This window comes from Xenopus tropicalis, chromosome 9 (assembly GCF_000004195.4).
Source record: "Xenopus tropicalis strain Nigerian chromosome 9, UCB_Xtro_10.0, whole genome shotgun sequence".
Lineage (NCBI taxonomy): Eukaryota > Metazoa > Chordata > Amphibia > Anura > Pipidae > Xenopus > Xenopus tropicalis.
The window spans coordinates 17,554,707-17,573,027 of NC_030685.2; the positions used below are offsets into that span (position 1 = coordinate 17,554,707).

At 44.7% G+C, this 18,321-nt stretch overlaps 1 protein-coding gene across 1 annotated transcript; it reads right to left on the bottom strand.

Annotated features, from left to right (window-relative positions):
• Positions 1 to 10,792: 10,792 nt before the first annotated feature.
• LOC100498032 (somatostatin receptor type 2) lies at positions 10,793 to 16,634 on the bottom strand. The gene is made up of 2 exons (XM_002932271.5): positions 16,418 to 16,634; positions 10,793 to 12,892 (listed from the first exon to the last, which is right to left on the bottom strand). Exon 2 carries the CDS (start codon positions 12,852 to 12,854, stop codon positions 11,925 to 11,927), a length of 930 nt encoding a protein of 309 aa, XP_002932317.1. The 5' UTR covers positions 12,855 to 12,892; positions 16,418 to 16,634; the 3' UTR covers positions 10,793 to 11,924.
• Positions 16,635 to 18,321: the final 1,687 nt, after the last annotated feature.

Below are 18,321 nucleotides of genomic sequence, written 5' to 3' on the forward strand. Positions count from 1 at the left end.
TTTAAATCATATTTCCTTCTACTGAGTGACCCAGGTGCCTACACAGTAAGGCAGGGGCTTCATTGGCATGGGCTAATTGACAAGCTGTCTTATATTAAGCAATCTGAACTATAATTAAATCATCATTTCCAGGTTTCTTTCATAAGAAAACCTACATTTCAAAAATAGTGGTTGCAGAGATTGTGTCTGTGGGTGAGGGGAGTGGTAGGAACCCATGATCACCATACTGCCCTAGTCAGCACCAGATGTATGCGTAGGGGTTGGGGCAATTGGGGGTTACATGCTTGGTGGGGGGGCCCAAGGAAGCTAAGTTAAGCATAATTCCACAATCTGATACAAGTAATTATGACAATTATGAGCTAAGTTTTGGACCTCACTGGGAATCAAATGTTGGACCTCAAAGGGGGTTTAAATAGAGGTCTGAAAGCCACTGCTCTTACGGTGAATTTCTATATTTTTTTTGGTGAGCCAAGCAAAGAGTTTTCCTCCGCAGGAAAGAGTAAAAGGTTTCACTAGTCAGACATAAGTGATGGATCACATGTTTGTTGAACAATTCTCAGATAATGTATAAACATAGGTGATAGGTAGCAACCAATCAAGAGTTTGCTTTGAACAGCCTTTATCATGAACATTTCTCTCATGTATACAGAACTCCCTGCTACAGGCTTTGTGCCGTGTATAGAGGTGTCTCAGCCATGAGGCAAGGTCCCCAGGGAGTGCAAGAAGGTTGCACAATTGTAATAAAGCCTAGGGAGGTGTATTCATCAGCAAAAAGGCGTCCCCCCCCGGCCAGCCACCTGATACGATTTGGCACTGCCTAAACATATTTTTCAGTTTGATCAAATGTTTTTCACAGAGAAGACTGGTCCATTATCTTTTCACTTTACTTATTTCTCAACTTAGGGTTCCACCAATATTCCAGTCTCCCTTTTCAACCCCGGTCTTGGTTATGAATTCATAGTTGCACTCCCCCATTTAGTGCTGATAAGGAAATTCCTTGGCTTGGTGCCAAAGCCTCTATGATTTATTATATGATATACATGAGTGTGACTAGTGTTTGTTTCCATTAGGATATAGTCTATGGGGGCATAACCTGCTGAGCACATACCTTCTCTGTCTCTTGCATTGGTACTATAACATACCATACTCCTTGCCTGGGCTTGAAAGTTCTCCATAGGCAGTAACAAGGCTGGACAGGCCTGTGAAATTCTCCAGTGCAGCCAGGTGCCTGTGAACCCTTCTTTTCCATGAATAGGTGGCCAAAATTATTTTCTTATGTATTTCTGTGCACTGAGGAAAGGCGATCAAAAATGAGCTTGTAAACAGGACTAAGGGTGTGTATGAAGCAGATGAGAAAATAAGAATGGGATAAAGAGAAAAAGAAAAGGAAAAAATAAAGGGGTCTATGAAATAAGAAAAACTGAGGAAAAAGGATACGAGATGGAGGAGGAGAGGAGAAATCAGAATGGAGGAAACCACTGGGAAAAAAGTGCAATGGGAAGGAAAAGATAGGAGATAGATCAAAATGTAGGGGCTGAAAATAAGAGAAGAAAAGGAAAGGGGGACAGGAGAGAGAAAATATCTGGAAGACATAAGGGCAGAATGGAAAAGGGGAGGAAACAAAACTAAAAAGAAATAAAAAAGATGGGTAAAGGAGAAGGAAAGCAAAACAGGAGAAAATGGAGGTGATGGAGGAGGAAGAGAGGAAAAAAAAAGAGGAAAAGGAGGAGAAGACAAGTGGAGATAAAAACAAAAGGGGCAGGAATTTAGACCTAATGGGGAAGAATGAAGAGAAAGTGAGGTTAATAAGGGCATAAGGGCGAGGGAATTTATTTATATAGCACTTTCCTCTCGTAGAAAATCAAGGCATACATGATAGGTTCACTAAGCATGTTGGGACAACAAGGAGGTTAAAAGGGGGAAAAGAGTAAAAAGAGCGAACAAGAGTGGGGTGAATATTGGGAACAACAAAAGAACAACAGAAAATTAAAGTGGCAGAGGAGATACTTGGGTGAATGAATCTCTGTTTTCAGTGTGCCGAGAGGTGGGCCTTTTGCTCTGCTGTGCTGGCTAGGATCTCTGACTTTCCTACAGCCATATCTGGCATCTCCCCCACACTCATCATTATAGTGCCCCAATACAATAACATCACACCAAACAGGAACCTTCCACCTTATGAGCGAGCAAAGGTCAGGGTACAGGAGGACTTCTCCGACCTATAACTTGTGTTTATTTCCATGGGGGTCAAGCAGAGCCTCGGTTGTTTACCAAAGGCATTAACTGCTGTGGAAGAGGAATTCAGAATTGCATTTACAGGCCGGAGAGCCCATGAGTAGCCGCAGTTGATAAGCACATTCCTGAAGCAGCTTTTAACCTCCCAGCTGGAAGCCTGGTGCCCTGCTGGGAATGAAGCTTTGGGATTTCATTGCTACTTGTTGAATGAACCAACACATTGACCGTGCAGCTGTGCTTTCTAATGTACCAACTCATTATTCTATAAATTGCATTGTTTATTTTACATGCACATTCAATGGGAGAGGGACATACACAGTGAAAGTGGTTCGGTCTGAATCAAACACAAGACCCAAGGATTGAGATGCAGCAATGCTACAGTGTCAATGTGCCCCACATCCAAACTAGGGTTTTTATCCTCCATTGTAATAAGTTTGCCCAGGTGCAGTAACCCATAGCAACCAATTTTTGCTTTTAAACAGGTGACCAGTAAATGCATTCTGCTGACCGGTTGTTATGGGTTACTGCTCCTGGGCAAACTTAAGGGCAGATTGCCTGTAAAGATTCTCATTCATCTAGGTCATGATATAAAGTATCTAGTAGAATTAAGTAGTGATGGGCAAAATGTTTTGCCATGCATGGATTCGGGCGAATTTCCGCGTTTCGCCATTTGCAGATTGTTTCGCGAAATGGATGAAAAAATTTGCCAAAAAATTCGCAGAGCGTCCAAAAGAATAGAGAGACAAAAGAATAGCCGTGGGCAACAAAAGAATAGCCATGCGACAAATGAATAGTCGCAGGCGAAATTTTTTTTGACGTGCGACATTTTCGCCGTTTTGTGAATTTTACGCCATTTCGCGAATCTTTTGAAAGATTTGCGAATTTTTCAGCAAAGCGAAATGGGACAGATTTGCTCATCACTAGAATTAAGTCTAAAACAACTGAACTTTTCTGGGTTTTTCTCGAAAAAATTCGCTGGCATCAAAAAAGAATAGTCAAAAGAATAGCCATGCGACAAAATAATAACCACGGGTGACTAAAGAATAGCTGCAGGCGACAAAAGAATAGTTGCGGGCGACAAAAGAATAGCTGTGCGATGAAATAATAGCCGCGGACGATAAAAGAATAACCATGCAACAAAATAATAACCACGGGTGACTAAAGAATAGCCACGGGCGACAAAAGAATAGTTGCGGGCGACAAAAGAATAGCTGTGCGATTAAATAATAGCCGCGGGCGACAAAATAATATCCATGCGACAAAATAATAACCACGGGTGACTAAAGAATAGCCGCGGGCGACAAAAGAATAGCTGTGTGATGAAATAATAGCCGCGGACGACAAAAGAATAGCCATGCAACAAAATAATAACCGTGGGTGACAAAAGAATAGCCGCGGGCGACAAAAGAATAGTTGCGGGTGACAAAAGAATAGCGGTGGACGACAAAAGAATAGCCGCGGGTGACAATTTTTTTTGCCTCGTGACATTTTCACTGTTTCACAAATTTTTCGCCGTTTGGCGGATCTTTTGCAAAATTCATAAATTTTTCGGCGAAGCGAAATGGAACAGATTCGCTCATCACTAGTCCCAGCTGTAAAGACCAGTGGCCCTAGGATATATCCCAAACTGAAGAAGAGGGGGGTTCCTTGCAGACAGAACCCCACATTTGGAAGACAAGAATGCTGTGGCTGGTTTTGTCCAGGGAATGCTGTCTGATGGTTCATTCATAAATCTACCCTTTATCCATATTCAGATTGTATTTCATTCCTCCGTCCTTTCAACACTTGAAAAAGAAAACACAATTTGTTAATATGTCGTTCCAAAAAAACAGCCTGGAGCAGCTGGATCTGAGTGCCAGATGTGGCCGCTGTCACGGCTCTTGCACTTAAGTGAGTGCCATCTCCAGTGTTGTTCTTAGGTACCTGCATGTATATACACACACTCACGTTATCGGCACAAGCGTGTCTGAACAAAATGCTCAACAAAATGCTCGGCACATTAATGATCTGAGGGAGTGCGGCGTGTCACACGAGAGAAAGAACAAAGATGGGAATGAAAGCCGTGCTTCCTTCATTTCACCCACTAAAACTTATTAATATTTGTGCATCTGGTGCTATGGGCTGGGACTCTCACCAGGCTGAAAGTCAGGGGCCAAATCGGATCCCTGTGTCTTCTTGGGCTCCTGATAAAACTGCCCCTAGCGTGTGTAAATTTAATAGGTACTTTAGATTGTAAGCTCACTGGGGCAGGGACTGATGGGAATGTGATAGGGACCTTAGATTGTAAGCTCCACTGGGGCAGGGACTGATGGGAATGTGATAGGGACCTTAGATTGTAAGCTTCACTGGTGCAGGGGCTGATGGGAATGTGATAGGGACCTTAGATTGTAAGCTCACTGGGGCAGGGACTGATGGGAATGTGATAGGGACCTTAGATTGTAAGCTCACTGGGGCAGGGACTGATGGGAATGTGATAGGGACCTTAGATTGTAAGCTCACTGGGGCAGGGACTGATGGGAATGTGATAGGGACCTTAGATTGTAAGCTCACTGGGGCAGGGACTGATGGGAATGTGATAGGGACCTTAGATTGTAAGCTCACTGGGGCAGGGACTGATGGGAATGTGATAGGGACCTTAGATTGTAAGCTCCACTGGGCAGGGACTGATGGGAATGTGATAGGGACCTTAGATTGTAAGCTCACTGGGGCAGGGACTGATGGGAATGTGATAGGGACCTTAGATTGTAAGCTCACTGGGACAGGGACTGATGGGAATGTGATAGGGACCTTAGATTGTAAGCTCCACTGGGGCAGGGACTGATGGGAATGTGATAGGGACCTTAGATTGTAAGCTCCACTGGGGCAGGGACTGATGGGAATGTGATAGGGACCTTAGATTGTAAGCTCCACTGGGGCAGGGACTGATGGGAATGTGATAGGGACCTTAGACTGTAAGCTCCACTGGGGCAGGGACTGATGGGAATGTGATAGGGACCTTAGATTGTAAGCTCCACTGGGGCAGGGACTGATGGGAATGTGATAGGGACCTTAGATTGTAAGCTCCACTGGGGCAGGGACTGATGGGAATGTGATAGGGACCTTAGATTGTAAGCTCCACTGGGGCAGGGACTGATGGGAATGTGATAGGGACCTTAGATTGTAAGCTCCACTGGGGCAGGGACTGATGGGAATGTGATAGGGACCTTAGACTGTAAGCTCCACTGGGGCAGGGACTGATGGGAATGTGATAGGGACCTTAGATTGTAAGCTCCACTGGGGCAGGGACTGATGGGAATGTGATAGGGACCTTAGACTGTAAGCTCCACTGGGGCAGGGACTGATGGGAATGTGATAGGGACCTTAGACTGTAAGCTCCACTGGGGCAGGGACTGATGGGAATGGGATAGGGACCTTAGATTGTAAGCTCACTGGGGCAGGGACTGATGGGAATGTGATAGGGACCTTAGATTGTAAGCTCCACTGGGGCAGGGACTGATGGGAATGTGATAGGGACCTTAGATTGTAAGCTCACTGGGGCAGGGGCTGATGTATATAAAAGTTGTGACAATGTATTAGTGATTAAAAAAGGGAAATAAATAAGGTAATAGTATTTTAAATGCCAGCCAACAACCTGTGGGGCCCCTGGGTTTAGTGCAACACTTTCCTAGCAGGTAAGACTATGCACTAAAACACTGCCCCGATATCGCCCACCCGTAGGTGGGGATATCGGGAGAAGATCCGCTCTCTTGGCAACATCACCAAACGAGTGGATTGGCCCGTGTATGAGGACCTTTAGGTGAGAGGATCTTGTTTATACAGAGCTCATTTTCTCTAACTCAGCTGATTATAAGGTAGATAGTAAGGGGGTGATTTATCAGTGCTCAAATTTGAATTATTTGCACAATTCATTTTATTTTGCACTAAAAAAAACATGAAAATGGATAAATAAACCCATAAGTGTAAAAACAAAACACTGCGGTTGATTCTTTATTAATTATAAAGAAAGAATGGATAATAAACAGGGCACTGTACCATGTCACATGATCTCCATCCCTTGCGGGTAGTAGTTTTTTTTAATAGAAAGATCATTAAGGCAACAAGGAATCATATCCTCCACTTGGCAGTTGTTATTCTCCGCTGCATTCTGCAAGTCGAGGAGAAATACACAGAAATACAGCAATGAAAAGGAATTCTATTCCCCGCTGAAGAACCGTCAGGTTCCATTGATTGTAAGAGCCCGGGCGAGAGGACCTTTTCCCATCAAAGGAGCATTTAGGGGATTTAGAAATAAAGAGCTGGAAGTCTATTATTCCTCCGTCAGCCATACTGGCATAAGGGCAGACTGACATAGCAATTACATGCAGTATAAATAAAGCATGTTTTCTCTAGAACGTTATTAATAGCTGCCTGTACGTGTCAAGTGCTGAGCCCCCCCATCCCCTTAGTCCCAGGCTTAATAACATTAGATATTTGTTTAAGTTTTCTCAGGCTTTAATGTCAACATAGGATATGATGCAAAGGGAGTAGAGTAAACTGGGAAGAGATCAGGGACCCTTAGCTGTTAAGGAAAGGGGTCATGTATTTTAAATGGGGTCATGAGTAAACACTAAAACTCTATAGCGCCCTCTAGACCTCTAACATGGGCACTTGCGGATGCCAGAGGATTTTCCCATGTGAGTCATCCTTGTCATGGGACCACTTCAGCCATCTTGTTGTCCTCCGTGCAATGTAATAGTGTAATGCAGTGATCCCCAACCAGTGGCTCGTAAGCAACATGCTGCTCTCAATGGCAGCAAGAAGTTTTGGTTGCATAAAAACCCAGTGAAACTGCCAAAAAGAGCCTTCTCTAGGCTGCCAGTCAACATAGGAGCTACCAAGTAGACAATTATAGCCCTAACTACCAAATAAAGCCTCCTGTAGGCTGCCTAATAGCCAATCTTAGCCATTATTTGGCACCTCCATGAACTTTTATGGTGCTTGTGTTGCTCTCCAAGTCTTTTTACATTTGACTGTGGTTCACGAGTAAGAAAGGTTGGGGATCCCTGGTGTAATGAAACCTTAGAACAGGGGTCCCCAACGTTTCTTACTTGGGAGCCACAGTGAAATGTAAAAAGACTTGGAGAGCAACACAAGCACCATAAAAGTTCTGGAGGTGCCAAATAAGGGCTAAGATTGGCTATTAGGGGCCTCTATGCACCCTATCAGCTTACAGGGGCTTTATTTGGTAGGAAATCTTGTTTTTATTCAACCAAAACTTGCCCCCAAGTCAGGAATTCAAAAATAACTCCCTGGTTTGGGGGCACTGAGAGCAACATCCAAGGGTTTGGGGAGCAACATGTTGCCCCCGAACCACTGGTTGGGGATCACTGCCTTAGAAGAACAGATATGGCGCTGTTTTGGTTTTAATGAGTTAACTGATTCAAAAGTGTTTATATGAAAGTGAGTTATGGATGAACAGAGCAGGCAGGATCCTCACTGACAATTCTCATTCAACAAATGGGCAACTGGCCCTGGAAACGTGGGAGAATATTTATTACACAGTGTTGCTTTCAGCATCTGTCTCTATGGTTGTTGCACTATGGCTGATGTTGTGCTTTTATGACTTGAATGTTGGAGAGGTGGGAGTTGTGGCCCAGCAACATTGGGTGGAGCAATACTATCATGGAAGGGTGATATCTCCTTTAAAGTAGGCAGAGTTCTCTGCATAGTAGTATTTCCCAGCTCCCCTTGGTGTTCCTGAGCAGAGATTATCTTTCCATTAGGTGGGAAGCTTTTTTGAGCACCATGGTTCTCCATGACAGCAGTCAACCTATCTGGTGTCTCATAGGCTTAGAACCTGGTGGACGTTGGACTTTTTCATATTTGTTTTATGTTTCTCTATGAAGTCCAACCTTTGGTGAGGCCCCATTTAGGGCACAGCAAGGTACAGCTATAGGAAACCATTGACCCATCGGTCATTCAACCACAGTTCCAACAATGTATAGAACAGAACTCCCAGGCCCCACTCTATTTAACCTTCATACTAAGCTTTAGGTGTATCTTGAAGAACAAATTCACCCAAATCTCACTCCACAAATCTTACTCTAACTGCCCCTTTACACTGAGCCCCCCACCAGCTGCTGCTCCAGCCCCCCCAATGAAAGCAGCTTTTCCTCTTTCTACCTATGACAGCCCCCCTTACATTACAGACCAGCTGAAATATACAAGGTGAGAATGAGAAAGTCCATACGGTCTGTAACTATCAACAAAGGCTTTTCCCCCTGTCCCTGGTGGTCTGTCTCCGTCTCTGTGCCGCGGGGTCCGCTCTGCACAAAACACTGCAAGGCACGCATTCACATTTTATTAGGCACTTTGAAATGCATTTTCCTATTAACGAGCCTGAAAAGCAGGAAAATGGATTTAGGATTTAATTAAAGTATCTAGCGTATCATTTGTGGGAAGGCGAACACCATGAAATTATAAATCTGTAACCCCATTTCCCTCTTAAAGAGGAAACGCTCTGCTTATTAAAAAAACATTGTAGCAAAGGGATTTATTAAGCATCACAGAAGCCCCCTCAGGAAAGTGAAGTCAAGCGGCTTTTAACACTCACCTATTATTCATTGTGTCTGACTGTTTCCTGCTTTCTGCTCTCCAGGGGCCTCCTAGGTGCCAACAGAGAACCTGAAAGTTAGATGGAGATAGTGCCCAGGGTTGGACTGGGCCAGCCGGACACCGGGAAAAAACCCAGTGGGCTACAGCTGCCCCCACTCCCCTGTCCAAACCCGCTCCCCAGGAGATAAACATTGGGTGGAGAGCCTTTAGATCACAGCCCCGGTGGGCCCCTACGCTCCAGTCCAACCCTTACAGTGCTGAATAGTAGTGATGGGCGCAGGGTCGGACTGGGGGGTGCAGGGCCCACCAGGGCTCCCGCCCCAGGGGCCCTGCAGGTGCCCCAGCCAGCCGTGTCCCCTACCCCCCCAGGGCCCCCCCTAACCCCCCCCCGCAGGGCCCCCACCTGACGTCCTCCCTGAGCGCGTATAAATTGAAAGCGTCAGGGGAGGAAAAGTCAGAAGGGGGAGCGCCGGCAAAGGTCGGACTGGGCCGCCAAGGCCCACTAGGGCCCAGTCCGACCCTGGATGGGCGAAATGTTTCGCCAGGCATGGATTCGCAGTGAATTTCTGCGTTTTGCCATTGGCGGATTGTTTCGCGAAATGGATGAAAAAATTTGCTGCAGAAAAATTCGCCGCACGTCCAAAAATTGTCGCCGGCGTCAAAAAAGAATAGTCGCGGCCGTCAAAAGAATAGCCGCGCGACTAAATAATAGCCGCAAGCGACAAAATAATAGCCGCGGGTGACAAAATAATAGTCGTTTCGCGGATCTATTGAAGCGAAGCGGAACAGATTCGCTCATCACTACTGAATAGTATAGAGTCCAACCCTGGACCCAATTAAAACAAGAAGACACTCCAACGAGAGTGGTGAAACCCACAATGGTGGAACTACCAAGGAGGCTGGGGGTACAACTCTACCAGGACCTGCTCTACCAGGAATAGGTGCTTGGTAAAGCTGATAGCAGGTAAAATTTTGAACCTGGGCCCATAGGGGTATTTATTTTACTGTAAACCCAGCTCCTTGGTTTTTAGATAAATTCCTGTCTCATTCTAGCTTGACTCTTGATTGGATGAACCAAAAAATGAAACCAGACCGTTTGTGTGCCGTGTAAAAAAATAAATGTATTAAGAGATAAAAGTTGATAATAACAAGAGCATATTTCAATGTGTAAATACGGTGAAGCTCAAATACTGACATTATGATTGGACAATGACCAGTGATTTGATCAGTGACTAACACATAATGATTAATGTCCGTCAGACCTTCAGCCCCCATGGCCGTGCCTAAGATGTCATTTCCCAGACTGATACAGTGGCATCCAGTAAAGTCCTGTTCTGTACATCAGTATAACATAGTGGAGGGCCATAGCATATAATAGGTCCTTGATATATGACAATGCTGAAGGGACCAGCACCTCTACAAAATAATGTATAAAACTGTGGCTGTGGGATCTCTCAAGATCTGACCAATGAGTCACAGCAAGGAATGTCACAAAGTATAGCGATGTAACTATTTAGCTGCAACAGCCCCAATATTCTCTGATCCTAAGGTGGAGAAGGGGCTTTAGAAGAAAGTGATGCGTGGTGTAGGTCATGGGTGTGGCTGTTACTAGGGGTAGTCAGGCAGATAATCATATTATTATATTTAAGCTGTACAAAGCAGTTAAGTTGCAACATTGCCTATGATTAGGAGGCACAATATTCCTTAGTATATGAGACATCCTAGTACCTTAGATAGATGATAGATAGACAGGTAGATAGATAGATGGATAGATAATCAATAGATAGATAGATAGATGATACACAGATGATAGATAGATAGATAGATAGATAGATAGATAGATAGATAGATAGATAGATAGATAGATGATAGATAGATGATAGATGATAGATGATAGATAGATAGATGATAGATAGATAGATAGATGATAGATAGATGATAGATAGATAGATAGATAGATAGATAGATAGATAGATAGATAGATAGAAAGATGATAGATAGATAGATAGATAGATGATAGATAGATAGATAGATAGATAGAACACAGATATCAGAAAGGAATAGTTATCTGCAAGACAAATGGCATATACAGAATAGCTAAAGGTAAACTCAAGCCCTTGGAGGAGACCATTTTCTTTTGAATGAAAGAATTCTAACCCTATGCTAACCAGGCTTTTCAGTTGCAGAGTGGCACCTTTAGTAAGTCAAGAGTGGAAAGGAGAGAAGATGGCCTTAATTTCATCTACATTGGGCCGATCAGTACACCAGCTCTATACATTACTGCATGATAAGTGTCCAGGTAGGAAAACTACAGTTAACTCACATGAAAATCTCACCATTTAACCTGGGTTTCCAGGTGTATCTAGGGGAGCAAAGGGCTATCCTCTCCAGTTATTGCCCTAATTGGCCTTCAGGTTGAGTGCCCATTGTCACTGCTAAAGGCCCCAACAGGGGAACCAGCCCCACAGTTGTAGGACCAATGTCCTGGGGGCTGATACAGTATGAGATTCTACGGTCCCACCAGGGAATCCTGACATTCAGTACTCACTGTCACAAAAAGCATAGATAGTGTAAACTGATTTAGGTTTTATAAAGGCTTATGACGAGAATAAGAAATGGTTGCTAGGAGTTTTCCTTGGTTAAGGGCCCACTAAGATCTGGGCCCACCAGGATATCCTATGGCAATGAGGCAAGCCTGGGCTAATGGATAACCACTCGTTCTTTTTTCCTCCATGTGTTTAGACTACTATAACATGTAGCATGCCCAAAATCTCCCACTATGCCACAGATCTCATGTAGGGCCTACAAATACTAGGGCTCTAGCTTTCATTGATTATGTGGGTTAAATATATATTATATCTACATGTCTGAGAGTTACAAAAATATTTAATATCCTATGGCAAGCTTTGCCTATGGCATTCAGATCACATTGCGTTGATCATAAACAGTTCATTCTAATTGGCTTTAATGTGATTTGAGAAGGAGTCTCTAAATCTCAGTCTTCGTTCATAAAGACAAGTGGCCTGCTGGCAGAATAGTCCCATCATTGCATATCCACAGACTTCTCCTGAGAGTTTTGTTTTTTAATTGTTTTTGAATTATCTGCAGCAGAAAATGCTCCTGAAGATCTCTCTGAAGCTTGAGGACAAAGTTCCGTACATGATTGGGTAGATGCAGCACTTGCAATAAGGCAGGAGGCTAATGATGTAGTAGACCTCCTCGCTGAATACCACCAGGTTGGTTGTCACGGCCATCATCTCTAGGACGTATATCGGGAGCCAGATGATGACGAAGACAAGAGTGAGAAGAGCGAGGAAAATGATATTGGTCTTGTCTACACCTTCATGGGCGTAGCACTTCGTGGTACAAGCAGTTAGGATCAGGCAGATACCAATTATTATCAGTGGTACCCCAAAGGCAAGGACTATCTGGTATGCCGTGAAGGTAACAGACCAAAAGGGGTTAGGCCAATTAATTTTGCAGCTGTCAGTGTCATTTAAACCAGAAAAGATATATATAGGAATTCCAAGCAGTAAACAAAAGAGCCAAACGCAGATACTGATCCCTATGGCCACCTTAGGCCCCAACCTCTTGCTGTAGAAGATGGGGAAATGCACTTGGACGCAGATGCCGACAGACATGATGGTCAAGAAGTAGATGCTGGAGAAAGCCACCATGGTGGACACTACCCAGAATACCTTGCACAGGTGTTCCCCCATTGGCCAGCGAGTGTAAGCAATTTCCAACGCAAACAATAGCAAGCAGAGCATATAGAGCAGGTCCCCTAAAGCCAGACTGAACACATAGATGTTGGGCGTGGTCCTCATCTGTCTATAGCGAAGAACCACATAGAGAATCAGAGCGTTTGCAATGAGTCCCAGGGCAGAGACCACCAGGAAAAGGATGAATAATTTGGAATTTTCAGTATCAATGAGACCAGCGTCAACCTCAGTGAAGTTATCGGGGTAATCAAAAAAAGATAGGTTGGCGGTTTCATTATAGTCGTCCTCGATAATAAAGGAATCCATCGCTTCTTTGGATTTCAACAGAATCTTCTCCACTTATACTGCAAACAAACAAAGGAGAGGGAATGTTACAATAAGGGCAATTGCTTTCTTCTTCCTTATAATGGCAAAAGGACACATTAAACCAGCAATTCATGGATTATTGAAGCTTGGGCATACATGCATTACACCCCCCCCCCCAGGTCAATGTCAATCAAAGGTCATTAGAGGCTACAGTGGGCTAATGTGCTCCTGGCCTGGCTGGATCTTCAAATCAATTTGATATGGGACTATCCTTGGCCAGGTTCCACTCAGCGAGGTCATCATTTTGGCCCCACACATAGGGCAATCATCTATCGACAGAGTTGTCCATGGTTTCCCATCAGGGGCTGGCCAAGCCGCCTGGGCACCCTAGGCAACCCGGTCGGCCACCTCGCCCCTGCACCTCCCCCCCCATGTCTGGGGGGGGTAACGATGCGATGGGTCATTGCCCCCACCCCTAATGACAAGTGTTGGGGGGCAACGACAAAGGAGGAGGACTAGGGGTAGGAAGGAGAGGCTCCTACCTGGCGCCCCCAATTGTTGCGCCCTAGGCGATATAAATTCGATATAAATCGAAGGCATGCTGGAGGCCACAGGGACCTCCTTCTGGACCACATCCGACCCATGGCCCTCCAGCTGAACAGTCCCGATCTAATATGGCCATCTTAAGCAAAGTGGAGGGCAGTTAAGGTGGCCATACACGGGCCCATTGTAGCTGCCAATATTGGTCCCTTAGATTGATTCGGCAGCTTATTGGCCCATGTAGGGGCACAAAAGAGCAGATATCGATATCAATCGGGCAGGTTAAAAAATGTAGTCGGATCGGGGACCACATCGGCTCCTCCAAATTAGCCTGAATTTACCCAATATCTGGTATACGGGGAGAAGATCTGCTCGCTTGGCGACCTCGCCAAGTGAGTGGATCTTAGTGTGTATGGCCACCTTTAGGCACTGTAGCACCCTGGGGCCAAAACGATCAAATTATAACGACAGGTATAGGCAAAGTCGGTTTGGGGAACGCATCAATGAGCCGGTGCGGTCCCCAATCCGACTAGATTTTCTAACCTGCCCGATCAAGATCTGCCCAGATATCGGTTGGGCAGGCCCGTCGGTAGTGCCCATACACGGGAGCGATTAGCTGCAGAATCAGTCTGAGGGACCAATAGAATCTGCCCGTGTATGGGCACCTTAATGTGACAAAACAAGCAGATCTACTCATAAACAGCCAATTAAAGACTTATGTAGCAGATATAAAGCGATATAAAAAAAAAAACAAACAAAAAGACCTTTAAGACTTCCTTGCTACAAAGCAAATATAATCACAATCCCAGCCCTAAAACAAAAATGGTGGAATGCTCAATTGGCTTTAATGAGCAATATCTTTTGAACTAAGCATCTCTCACACAGGGCAGCGCCCTTGTTTTACTCAACCATAAAAACCCCTTGGACAACATGTCCGATTTTCCGGTCAATAAATAGGCCCTTTAAGGTCCCTTTAGCAAGGTCAGCCAGGTCAGTAAGGAGGTGACACGGGGGAATCCTGATAAAGAAAGGCCTAAGAACAAACCAAAAGGGGGTCAGAACTTCAGAGGAACAATACAGACAATGCTGTTTTCATGGGAAGCAGAAGGTCAGTCAATGAGCTACACAAGGATGGGCTGCAGCCTTGAGAGACATTGATAGAATAAAGCACAAAAGCAAATACAAAGGCTCCACTGAACAGCTTTAGGGTTAATGCGGCCACCAGTTTTGCCACCAGTGGAGAAATGCCTACTGCTGCTCGTGCTGCTGCCATTTACCTGGCATAGGTGGCAGATACAAATGTGGGGAATCTTTGGCCACGCCCTCGATCTATTCAGACAGATCTGCCTTAATATCATTTCTCATTTCTTTTAATCACTAACCGTTTGCTCAAAGAATTTTGCACCTATTACTCTCTATGAGAATGCTTCAGAGGAGGCAAGCAACATGGTAGCTCCAATGACCGAACACACATCTGCAAAGCTGCAGAATAGCCGCGCCTGTGGGATGTGCAGTAATAATACAAACACAGACAGGGTGAGGCTAAACATTTCTCTGCATTGTAGTGGGATATTAATAATTCACCCGGCGCCGGCCCACGTTCTATAGAGAATTAAACGCACAAGAGGAATGATCCTCTGCCACCCTGAGCCAGAAGAAAGTTGGATAACGAGGAAGAGTAGGAGAGATAAGTAAAGCTGAGTTATAGTAGCGCTAATTCCTCTCCTAAATTATAGCTACTGTCACTTTAAGAGTGAAGACACACAGAGCTACTAGTAGCAGCTATTTGTCACAGCTACAAAAATAAACAATGCTGATTTACTGATAACTGTCTCTACATGTGTCTTAGCAGAGGCAATTCTCAGTACTGTCTATAACAGGGGATTTTCTGGGGTTTGGTAGTATGAAAAGTAGCTGCTACTAAGTAGCTCTGTCTATAACAGGGGATTTTCTGGGGTTTGGTAGTGTGAAAAGTAGCTGCTACTAAGTAGCTCTGCTACTAGTAGCAGCTACTTGTTGTGGCTACTAAAAAAGACAACAATCTTTTACTGATAATTGTCTCTACGTGTGTTTTAGCAGAGGCAATTCTCAGTATTGTCTATGGCAGGGGAGTTTCTAGAGTTTAGTAGCTGTGGAAAAGTAGCTGCTACTAGTAACTCAGCATTTCTTCACCTTAAAAAGTACCCATATCACTTCTATGGTTCTGTATAAGCCAAAGGAGGGAATAACAAGGGCCGGGCTACCTACAGCCATCAAGGGCTACTGTCCTAATTCACTTAAATAGAAAGCAACCCTGTTCATTTGGGACCTGCTGAGTGACACCCAATTGAAGTAAATAAGAAGTGCTCTGGAGCAAGTAGTGAGTGATATTCTGATCTCTGCCACTGTTTATCCATATGATGTTGCTGAACTACATCTCCCACCAATCCCACTGCCATTCTAAAGGTCACAGGTTGCAGTTCTGCCAGGTTATTCTTAAAAACAAGGTGTTCGGACCACCACAGTCTGAGACCAAAATGCCTGCTACCCATAAGACTACCAGATCAAGTGAACACAATTGGTGACAGTTAAAGAAAATTCAGTTCATTTTAATACAACCAGCGCAACAGAGACATGCAATTATGGGACAAGTCCCTGAGTTTTTATCCTGAGACCCTTCCCATATGGATCAGTCCTAAGAGCCTTGCCTTTCAAAATGCCAGTGCATTACAAATCAGAAGACTTAACAAGGCAGAGGAAACAATCCCACTGCATTTTCCCAAATTGCATTGAAAATGTGCACAGAAAGGAAGCAGAGCAATTCCAACATAGGGATATGGTTGTCTCTTTCATTTACCCAAGTAGTCTCAGCAAACACTGCATGGGCTGCTGATTCCCATCTATAGAGAATAGTATAGGAGCTGTGATGGAATTTATTTCTGTGACAAGCGATTTTGGAAGATTGGTAAAGAAGATGATTAAAAATAATACAAAGGAAGTTATAGAGGTGCAATAATAGGTAACAAGGTCCTCCAATCACTTACATGGTGCCAGCCCTGCAGAAAAGTCCCTGGAGTTCCAAGTCGCTGCTCCCCTGGCGCTTCTGGAGCGTAAAAGCGCTGAGCGCTACCAAGTCCCAAGCAGCAGCCGCAGCAGCCGGAGCTCCTTTATAGGCAGCGGGGGGGGGGGAGGCACTGAGCTCTCACGGAATGCCCTTCTCTCGGATTTTGGAATCTGTCCCAGTCTCACACATAACACACTGAGGTGACCCCCCCCACCCCTCCTTCCCTTCCATCAAGCCGCACAGCTCCAAATGGCTGGGAGGGGTTACACCAAAACTGCAAACTCATTGGACTGGGCTGCTATGGGGGTCTCTTTGTCAAAATAATTGAAAAATGAGCAGGGGGAGTTAAGTTAACCCCAGCAATGCCAAAAGGGCAGTCACACCCTCTCTGGCACTCCAAGGGTTACACTTCTCCACTTCTCTCTCTTTGATGTTGCCAATGGGAGATAAGGAGGTAATTGTCTATTTGGCCATGTATCTGTGTAAATGGCTAATCCTCCTGCTATCACTACAGCACCCTGGGGGGCGGGGGCGGTATTTTATCTATGAAGCCAATTAAGTAGAACAGGCCCCATACATACTGTCCCACCCCGGCAAGTAGCTGCTGCCACAACTCTTGGGCTGTCAATCACCACCCTGTAAAGTTAAGGTGCCCATACACCTTAAGATCCATGGATCTTCTCCCGATATCCCCACCTATCCCCGCGATATCGGGGGAATTTAGGTTAATTCGATCGTTTGGCCCTGGGGCCAAACGATCGAATTATAACGATGGGTATAGGCAAAGTCGGTTTGGGGACCGCATCAACGAGCCGATGCGGTCCCCGATCCGACTAGATTTTTTAACCTGCCCAATCAATATCTGGCCGATTTCAGGCCAGATATCAGTCGGACAGGCCCGTCGGTAGTGCCCATACACGGGCCAATTAGCTGCCAAATCAGTCTAAGGGACCAATATCAGCAACTAGAATCGGCCCGTGTATGGGGACTTTTAGGAAACTCCAGAATAGGCAGCGGAACCCACTCACCCAGTCCAAACCCAATAAGCGGTTGGCTTATAAAGAGGTTCCGAGGCAGCTGTGGGCTTCCCTGAATTCATGCAAACAGCAAACTTTTTTTTTTTCTTTAGTATTTGCACTCTAAGGGCAATGTCACATGGGAACATTCCCAGCATTTGCCACCTGTGCGATTTCTGGCTCACTGGGTGGGCAGCAAGACTTTGGACCTTTGAGTAAACTATTAGTATGATGTAGAGAGTAATATTCTGGGATCATTTGCAATTGGTCTCCATTGTTTATTATTTGTAGTTTTTTAGTTATTTTATTTTTTGTAGAGCAGCTCTCCAGTTTGGAGTTTCAACAGCTAGGTTGCTAGGGTCCAAATTATCTTAGCAACCAGGGAGTGGTTTGAATGAGAAACTGGTATATGAATAAAGCTGTCCATACAGATTTATATACAACTATTTATATACAACTATATTATCAGATAATGGTGCATCGACGAGACAACCGATATCACAAAAAAGCTTTGGATTTCGGTCGTCTCGTCGATCGGGTAGAGGTAGAATTTCTGTTGTTTCTACCTCCATATCTGACGATTTAGCCCTGAACTTCAATGGAAGGAAGAAACGATCTTCCCTGCGACCAGGAACAAGGACGCAGGAAAGGACCTGAATAGAAGGATAAGTATTAAAAAAGTAAGTAAATAAAAAATGATGATTAAACTGTAGCCTCGCTAGGTTTTTGGCTGCCGGGGTCAGTGACCCCCATTTGAAAGCTAGAAAGAGTTTGAAAAAGAAGGCACATCATTTAAAAAAAAACTATAAGAAAAAAATAATGAAGACCAACTGAAAAGTTGCTTAGAACTGGCCATTTGCATTTGGTG